Here is a 10,335-nt window from a genome sequence, read left to right as displayed (position 1 = left end):
AAAACTTCTATACCAACTGTAACAAAACACGACCCATGGTTTCATTTTCTTCCTCCGTAAAAGCGTTCATCATTCCATGCACAATTATTCACCTTCGTGAAACACCAAGTTTTAAACTTGTGCACACAAAGATATACAAACGTCTCGTTACAAGCGGAGGTTACTTTCCTGCGAATCGCCGCGTATATTTAAAAAGACGTAAAACGGGGAACATATAAGATGCCCGATAAAATGTTCTGAGTGATATATCATGATAAGCCCTAATTTTCAGTAGCTGGAGTCAAAATAGTGTTCTCTGTTTGGGCAGAGCAATGGACCTGTCGTAAGACAGAACACTGAATAATAATAATAATATAAATTACAAATAGTGTACTGAAAGAAGCAAACACGAAGTTATTCTTAACTATCTTTAATTTCAGATTCTAATAACAAAAGAATATGACATTACGTATAATTTCCATTACATAATGCTATAACGCCACGTGATGATAAGCATTGGACTTATTTACGTCAAGCTACCATTTGTTTTGTGTCCCATTATCTTAGTCGCTCCCAGCCCCAATGGAAACAGAGAAGCCAGTTTTAATTAGACGTCACACAGAGCGTTCTTTTTTATCTGAAAAATCCCAGATTCAATTCGTGTCACTTTTTATTAAAATTGATGTCACTTGAAAAAGAATCACATGCAACAGCTGGCCATTATTAAAGTATAGCGACTATTTGTTAAGTGATGCGTTGTTTTGTGATCGCAGTTTAATTTTATAGTGAAATGGCTCGTTCAGTTCTTGCGAACTCGAGTGATAAATTACTGCATTTACAATGCATAAGAATGTTAAGCTAAACTATTTTCCTGTGAAATTTATATGACGTAAAATATTAAAAGTATTATATCAGTGACAGTTCAATGGCAGAATCAAAGTGGTATTATAAAGGCTCGCCTAAAATTAATGAGCGGACATGAATAAGCAGCATGTGTACATCGTCTGAAGTAACCCTTTTGTTCGGTAACTGTCATGGCCGTATGTATACACACTGAACTTTCACTGTTAGTTCACAGATGTAATGCTGGAATCAAACAAGACAGGCAATGAGTGACATCTGTCACGTTCAGAACAGCCAGAGCTGTAAGACTGTGACGTAAACGCGTTCACTCCAAACATATCACGCAAAGTACGAAAAAAAATGTTGATTTTTTTCAATGGAATTCTTGTCCTTAGGTTTTCGCAGCTGAAGTTCAGTGAATAACTTCAGCTTCCGGGGTTAGTTCGTATCGAATTTTGATAGTTATCCCACGTTTCGAAAAACACTGAATTTGCCATCTTCAGGATAAATGTGTAGTGGCTTCTACAAATTCACTTACTCATACTGTGCTGCTATTAATCGCAATGACAACTTATTACAAAAAAAAATAACAATCATTATTCTAATTATTACCGCCACGGTGGTCTAGCGGTTAGAACGCTGGCCTTGTAATCCTGGGGTCTCGGGTTCGAATTTATAACTTGTGTTGGGCAAGGCCGTGGTCTAGGCAACACAGAGTTTTCCTCCGGGGGCTTCCCCGGTTTCTCCGTGGCATCCCAACAATTACTCCATTCACACACAGAAGAAGGCAATGGCAAACCACTTCTGGATCATCTGCCAAGAACGTATATGAACAGGTCCCAGTCCGAGAAAAGGATCGAAGGATCCTGTTCATATGGACCTGTCGTCAGACAGAACACCAAATAAAAATAAAAATTCTAATTATTAATTATTCATGCTGAAACGTTTTCACTACCATTCTACATTGTTGTAAGAAAGAAGCTAGAAAATGCATAGTAGGTGCAGTTACACAAGCGAATTAAAGAAATGTCCTCTATTAGGAAAATATTTAAGTAATCTCTGAGGAAACATGTTAATTATTACATTAAAAATCCACGTGTTACACGGAACGTACAGATGTGTGGAAGATAGACTTATCATCAAGTAAATGGGTCCTCTCCTTTAAACAGAGCCATCAGTGAGAAAATAATAACGCCCTTTCTTAACTGACTGTTATGTAACATCGACTTCAAAAAAGAATTAATGCTTCAGGTAAAATCAGACCTGACGATGAAATGAAAGAGAAATGCAAATAAGAAAATAACGTAAACATTAATGACTATGCCATAAATGAGAACTAGTCGAAACAGAATCTGCTTATAGTAGTCAATATCTCCGCCTTCCTTGGAAGCAGAAGGTCCATTGTCGTATCCACAAATGCAGACATTGTGTTCTGTCATCAGGCAGTTCAATATAGCCCACATCATTTAGCTATATTTTTTAATACTAACTTTAATATTATCCCTATATATAACAGTTTACGCACCTCTGATGATCCAGGAATAACCTGTGACAAAAATATTTTAAAGAAATCAATTTATCCTTATTTAGATAATTTCCAGAGCATGAATATATTTTCTTGCTTTTCAAAAAGTAAACAGTCCATTAATCGCATGATAAATCACCTAATAACACATAGAGCAGAAAATTCACAGCTCTAAACAGTGGTGATGTAACTATCATGAGGCCCTGGGCAAAATTAATTATAGAGGCTCCTTAAGAAGAAAGTAGGTTCAAGAATTTTACTTGAGTTCAGTTATTATAATTTTAACGATTTGTAAAACTTCTCTCTACAACAGATTCTCTGGATTCAGTTATAAATCCTAACGCAGGCAATTGCCAATTACCAATATATATATATATAATGTGACCAAACAGTACACAATAAATCTACCGTCAACAGTGGAATTTTATAGAGAGTATTTAAAAGGATCTATTCACCAAAGCCTTTCACGTAAAACTTTCTTAATTCCTTCCCAATTGTTGTCAGTTTCATAAAAATACATGTTTAAGGCAAACTATAGCAAACAATATAAAAAAGAAAACGGACTATCAATACAAGTATACATTTCAGGCGAGGTCCCACAGGCCCGAGGTACACAGCCGTCAAGAATGTATTTTTTACAATTTCAATCTGATTCAGATAAAATATCTATAGCCGAAACATCATCATCACTGAAATACTCTTGTTTATAATTTGTATTGTTGCGTGACGTAACGTTTCCACGACAAAAATGTAAACAACAGAGTACTGTATGCTATTTACACGAACAGAAAATTCCTTGGAGACGGAACAGTCTAAACCATGGAGATGATGTTTATTTAAGTTGTCTCAACAATATAAACAGGTAACCATTGTTACGTATCTACGGTTATCACACACACACAGACCGCAATTCAACCATGTCGGACGCGTGTGAAAAACTTAGGAATTTCTTGCTTAACTTCATTGATGACGAGGAGTTAATTTGGATGGAACCCATTAACAACAGTGGGCGACACACACCCAGCAACCAACCGGTAAGTACGGTCTGGATATAATTAAATTTGTAACATCTTTTACTAACGTTTCCGCCTGGGAAAGGCATATCTAACAGATCACGTGGTATTTGTAACGTCACACGATAATAACAAATATGATGTTAAAAAGTGATGAAAAATAGCTAACCTCACAGCACTTCGGCTTTTACGAGGACCCGATATGTTGTATTCCTACAGTATTATAATTGCTGATTTTTAGAATCACTTTTTCCAGACCGATTAAGAATTACACAACTGAATTTCACATCTGTAGCGCGCACCAGCTGTCATTACTTTAACACGAATTCATTTCAAATGTCAGTGCTGAAACACAGAAAATATTTGGACACGAAATATGAACACGTGGAAATTTATGCCTTATAGAAGCTGAGAAAGCTCACAGTTCAGGATAAAACAAACTCTTAAGTTCTTGCATCCCTGTTGTACGGGAGGGGTCCATCCATTTCATTTCCTTAGATTCAACAGTGGATGTAGCCGGAAGATACGCAGTATTCATTACTCTGACATCATACTTTTCTAATTTAACTTCAAATTGTAGTATCACTTCATTACAATATTTAAAAGATATACCACAATGACTTTAAAACAAAAGTTTCTCAATACCTTTATATTCCTTCACAAAAGATAAACTTAAAAAACGCAACAGAAGCCAACTGAATATGAATAAATAAATACTTTTAAATGTACGATTTTAATCAAAATCTTGTCTTTTAATTACATCAGCCATACAAGGACACAGCAATTTGTTAAAGACTCAGTTGTTAATGATGACGCTTTCAGATTTCATTCCTCATTAAATTCCTTAAGAGGTCCACCCATATTCATAGCGTTAAGAGCGGATTTTGTTAGCCCAGGACAGGGTCCGGTGGAGGGCTTTGGTTAATTCGGTGAAGAGCCTTCGGGTTCGGTAAGCCATCTAGTTAGTTAGTTAAGAGTGTCCATTGTTAGGAGCTATACGTATCCCTCCACAATCAACATCCAATCACCATAACAACAGTATTAACCTGCCCATTATTTGTTTTCCTGCAATTCCGCATAAAAATAAAACACAGTAACATATAAATTATATTAACAAGCAAAAAAAAGTAGATTAATTGGAAGAATACTTCGTATCATTAAGTTCAAAATCATGACTTCCCATCTGCGATATAAAAATGTCTCTTGTGAAAACTGCAATGAACTTCTTAATTCCAGAAAAGGAGAGGGAATTTTTAACCAACTGAAAGACTATTAGCTTATCAAGAACGGACATGATCCACAAAGTTAATTAATAGGCATTTGGCGTACTGGTTTAGGACTATATTTTCTAGCGAGTGTAGAAAAAGCAAGTTGTGTATAATTCTTCGATAAATCCAACTTGGCTTGCGTATTTTGGACTGTGACACGTAACAAATCAGTGTGAAGCGGTGTTGTAATATTTCCTTCCTACTCTGCGATGATTTATGAAGTAAACAAACGTTTCAGAATGATTATTGCTAACTTTTCTGATGTTACAGATAATTCGTGAGTCATACAATGCCAAAAATAAGTTGCTTTTTTACGTCAGTCTGGTGATCATAGGTAGTTCTATACCAAATTATTTTTATCTGCTTTCATTTGTTCATATCTTCTGTTCTACAGGACCACCCTAATCAGCCTGCAGGCATCGTAGATGACGTTAACAGGTATATGAACTGCGATAAAATACATCCCACTTTCTTGTACCAAAATCTTTATTTAAAAGCTTGAGGTGCATCAACTGCTTAGGTCAATTTCGCGTACAAATTTATCTCGGCCTTTAAAATTGTGTGATTATTTCGCAACTTCCATGGTCATCTACTCCTATATCTTGCAAATATGGACGCATGCGTACTGTGGTCAGCACATTGAAGAACACCACAACCTGCTTCATCTAGTACAGAGGTTCTCAAAGTGTGGGGCGCGCCCCCCAGGGAGAGGGTGTTGTTTGTATGAAAAACTTTTTTTAACGAAATATGGATACACATTTTTAACATCCTTTGTTTAGTTAAGGCTGTATAGTGCTGTATACTCATAGGTTAATTTTATGTCAAATCTGTTTGCTTGCACTTGTTTTAGAAGGGGGGGCGTGAAATTTATGAAATGTTTTAAGGGGGGCGCAAGGTATAAAAGTTTGGGAACCTCTGATCTAGTAACGTCCTTATGACATGCGAATCAAAACTCACTGAAAATTTTCAACAACTATAAATTTTATCTGTTTATCAGCACAAATATAAGAAGGACATACAATAATAATGAAAACTAATGACTTCTTTAGCATATTTTAATAAGACGTAGTTCACTGGTTCTCAACCTCTTGGTGCTTTCGGCAGACTTTTTATTTCATTTTTGAATCACAATAAGATTAAAGCAGAGAACTAAAACAAAAATAAGAGAACACGTACCTCCAATTAATTTTTAATTGTCGCCTTTTATTTTAATAAATCTGTCCATTTTTAGGAAAATTACTTATAATGATTTTTTCCAACAGAAAATATTTCTAGTAAAGGGCACTACATTTAATACAAATTGAATAATAACTGAATGACACAGAACCTTTCGTACATAAACGTAGATATTTATTGTTTAAGGCAGGCTCTGTCAACAAACTGAGTCCTTACGAACTCATTTGGGGCAAGGAGTGAGATGAGGTATCTTCATACCCATTGTTATAACAATAACACAACTGTAACTGTTGCTGCCATCGTCACTAATTTCTGTTTCGATATTCAAATATACGTTTATTGGTGTTCTTTAACTTTTTTAAAAATGATATTCAATTACGGATAATGATACAATTATAAGATTGTTAATTCGCATATTTAATTTCATATAACCATAGCCTCGCGCAGTTGAAAATAGCTCGCGGGAAAGTAGTGTGACGCGGCACACCGGTTGATAACCATTTCTGTAGTATGGCTGATTTCCAAGGTATCTAAACAGTCGAGTCGACTGTTGCAATGAACAGAAACATAATTCTTCAATCTCACAAAAAGTCTTCTCCTGCCGGTCACTCCCTATCGACTTTTGCAGGTGATTTTCTCCCATGCACTCAGCAGCGATTGGGAATACATAGAGACAGTGATCTACTGTCTTCAGCAGAATGATCTCATAAGCTAAGTTCTAAGGTGAAAAAATCGGATTGGTTATTAAAATCCTCAGATTCTTCCATGAAAATCAGGATTCTGCCAGATGAAAGATCGAATAATGTAGTAAATTCTTTGTATCGCGTTTGATTGCAGGCACGTCGCCCAAGAGGAAGATACTGACAGCGCTTGCAGTAGCTGCGACGAGAGCACAGAGCAAATTGAGTGTGTTCAGTCGGTGAAGGAGAAAGATGAACTTCATGCCAGAGATATCACCACAACACCGACTCCAGGTCCCACAGACAGCGTTACGACCAGCTCTGTAGAATACACAGCTATGGAACAGAAAGAAACTAATTCGCAGTTGTCACCATCAAACACTGAATGCTTAATTATACTTATTAACCCATCGGGCATTGTTCTGAGTGAAACGCATTCACCTCATTGTCCAGCAGCTATAGCGTCTGCAAGTTCACTCAACAGCAGTGTCAGTGATGTCTTGAATGACGTACATGATCCATATTCAATCGAAAAACTAACAAATTTGGGAAATCCTGAAGCAAATGAAAGCCGCAGTACAAGTACCAACTCTCTTGACGGAGATGATTTCATGCAAAACAAAGTACCAGCAGAGAAGCGTGGCGAAGTTGATACATCACATCTGAACTCAGTCGCCAGCACGAAAAATATGTATGAAACTTTAGAAAGGATGGCTACCTCATCAAACGCCATACCTGGGGGCAACAATCAACTCACTATCCAAGAGAAGCAAGCGTTAAGAGAGGAACGTTTCAAAAGCTTCATCAATGCTCCTCAGGAGATAAAAGGGAAATGGAAGCTTTTGGAATACATAAACTCTGAAAGAGATCCTGAGACGTTAGGGCATTCAGTGCTGGAGGATTGCAAGGACATGCGTCGAAACGAGGTAAATGTGAATGCACGAAAACCGAAAGACCTACAGATATTTAATAAGAGCGTTAACGATATGTCAAAGCCTGCTGATCCATCCCCAATGGAACATTTAAACACCTCGCATTTGGAGAACAGTATCACCTCAGAAGATGCTGACAGTTCCTCAGAAATGTTCATCAGCGCTGCCACTATTTTCTTTAATAAAATTGTTGATTTATGTGCATTAAATGAGAATACACATTTGAAAGATCCGCTATCAAGCACGGAAGTGGGTACACAGACAACCCGCATTGATGAATGTGATACCACAGATCTGCTCACAGTCTCTTACAAGAAAGATGGGTCTGAAACTTCAGATCAGATGTCTACTTTCTCGACAGAAGCCATACACAATCAACTCACTTTCAGCAAGAAACTAAAGTTAAGAGAAGAGCGGTTCGAAGGATACCAGGTAGCTCCTCAGGAGGTAAGAGACTCATGGAACGTCTTGGATTACCTTAACTCTGAAAGAGATCCAGATGCATCAGAACATGTGGTACTGGAAGACAGACAGAAAATCAATAAGATTGTTAACGATAAGTCAGAATCTTCCGATTCATCATCCATGGAACACTTAAACATTGCACACTTGGAGAACAGCATCACCTCAGAAGACACTGACAGTTCAGCCCAAGTATTCGACATCAAACCCAACAGTGTTTTATTCAACAAGACAAATGTTCCATCTGCATTCAATACGGCTACTCATTTGGAAAATCCTCAATCAAATACGAAGCTGCGTACAGAGACCATTTCCAGTAACACAGCTATGAGACCTCAGGAAATGATTCCCATGGAAATGCTAGAAAAATCTGATACCCTACACGGGCCCACAGACCCCCGCATAAATAGCAAATGAGGTCAGAGGAATTCAGTAGGACGCCGAGTCCCGCATCGGCCTTTAGAGGTAAAGATGACAATGAATATCTGAGATACAATCAACTCACCTTTAAACAGAAACAACAGTCGATAGAGGAGCGTTACAAAAAATACATCACTGCTCCTGAGGTGGTTCGAAACGAATGGAATGTTGTTGTTTTTTAATTTCTTTACTCTGAAAGTTTTCGCACAGCATTCACTGATGGAGGAATACGACAGACGTTTCGACTAGACAAAGAGAAGCGACTACGTTTGGAAGTCAGGCACATAAAAACGATTGTTACATCAGCCAAGGGCTGTTCAAATACCAGATACACTTCGAACAGCAGCCGCCCAGGGGATACTAACTTATCACTGTGCTCAGCAGTAAACCAGTGATTTCTTCGATTCCCGGAAAAAAGAAGAGTTTTTAGGTGTTGCCGTTCACAAAAATGTTACCCTTCTGGGACACTGCGCCGTCTAATCTAGTAAAAGATCGATGTTTCAGAAATATTCACTGCCTTTATCAACAGGACGGTAAGTAAACACCGCGTGAAATTTTTGGTACAAAAGTGGAAACCGGTCGGGTGAGACAGAACCTTGGCCTGATCAGGAGAAGCGGAAGCGGGAAAAGATATAACCGTAGAAAAGGGCCGGGAAGTGTATAATGTGTGTAATGAGCATAAGGCTTCCTGGTGTCTTCCGTGGTTCTGCCCTTCTTCTTATCAACATGGGACCGCAGGCTTCACTTCCCCTCCGAAGGAAGTCGTGCTATGGAAGTTTATCGCCCTTAAACCTTGGGTCCAGTGGCAAGCACGCTACCACTAGACCACCGAGGACGACTTCCATCCCTGTCTTCTGCCTTACTCTCTGTTCCAATCAGGTCCTCGACACCCTCAACCCTTTGTGCTCCCGCGCAGCTTACAGATTGCACTGATGATACAGACAGTAAGGATCCCTCAAACGTTGTTCTATTTATACGAGACTACTTGGTGCAGTGTCCCCTCCTCGTCCTCACCTTCATGAGGAACTAAATCTAACAGTTCTATTTATTTGCAATAATGTATACCTATAGGAATTGAGACTTTCGCGGCGACTAGAATCAATAAAATCTTCTCGGGCAATCAGCCGCGTTAACTGTAAACCGACGGTCCGGACATGTGCACTGGTCCCGAGCAGGTAGTTATACACAGGCGACTTCCGAGGTATTCAGTCACATCAGAAACGTCGGTTTACTACGGTAACCAGTTAACGCGGCTGATTGCCTATGTGACGTATTTGTATCATGGAAAAATAAAATGAAGATTTCTGTCTTGTTGCACCGTGTAGTATGGTAGATGTTTACCAACCTGTCAGAGGTCATACTGCCTCGCCCTGATGACGGAGGCAGTATGACCTCCGAAACGTTGGTTAACATCTACCCATCTACCAGACTACACAGCGCAACAACCGAGAAGACAGAAATCTTCATACTCACCGCTGTGAAAACCTAAAATCATACACGAAAAATAAAATGTTATTACGAAATCATTTTAAGAATCTCTATTAATAACTTCGATCCTTTCCTCTTGTTAAGAAAAACAGCGAACTGAGGTAGATGAACTGATATCATCATCGTCTATGGTGCTTCGGCCCGTTTTCGGGCCATGACCTCCCCCGTTCGGAGGTTTCTCGATCTTTAAAGTGTGAACTGATATCACTATACAGAATAATATAGAAGTCGAAGGACTTCTATATCAAAAAGGAGTAAGCTTGTTGAGCGCGGTTTTCTGGGGTGTGACGCTCTTTCTATGTTGTTACAAACGTTTCGGCGAGATAAAACACCTCGAATCGTTAGTAACCATGTACACGCTTGACATCTTTACCGCCTTAAGAAACTGAAATCCGAATAAGCTTGTCAAAGACTTATGAGTCTGCATTATTGAAGTAACATATGTGGAATTTTAACTTTTTATAAACGAAAAATCTCTTTCACAAAATGAAAATTTACATGCTACAAGACTATAATACAAAACTCTATAGACGTCTCAACACACAAGCT

The 10,335-nt window shown here is 38.3% G+C and overlaps 2 protein-coding genes across 2 annotated transcripts in view; one reads left to right on the top strand and one right to left on the bottom strand.

The window, feature by feature from the left end:
* LOC110835577 (trace amine-associated receptor 8c) overlaps positions 1-10,335 on the bottom strand; it is a 121,932-nt gene that overhangs the window by 23,008 nt on the left and 88,589 nt on the right. The gene's annotated exons all lie outside the window — the stretch shown is intronic.
* LOC110835572 (uncharacterized) lies at positions 3,203-9,824 on the top strand. The gene is made up of 3 exons (XM_087344960.1): positions 3,203-3,381; positions 5,023-5,066; positions 6,642-9,824. The coding sequence occupies exons 1-3, from the start codon at positions 3,265-3,267 to the stop codon at positions 8,293-8,295; spliced, it is 1,815 nt and encodes a 604-aa protein (XP_087201086.1). The 5' UTR covers positions 3,203-3,264; the 3' UTR covers positions 8,296-9,824.

The sequence above is a fragment of the Zootermopsis nevadensis genome, unplaced genomic scaffold, assembly GCF_977971745.1.
Source record: "Zootermopsis nevadensis isolate Lab colony 2312 unplaced genomic scaffold, Znev_1.0 Znev_ptg000008l, whole genome shotgun sequence".
Taxonomy (NCBI): domain Eukaryota; kingdom Metazoa; phylum Arthropoda; class Insecta; order Blattodea; family Termopsidae; genus Zootermopsis; species Zootermopsis nevadensis.
Note: the sequence above shows the minus strand (reverse complement) of the source record. Positions and strands in the feature narration are given on the sequence as shown.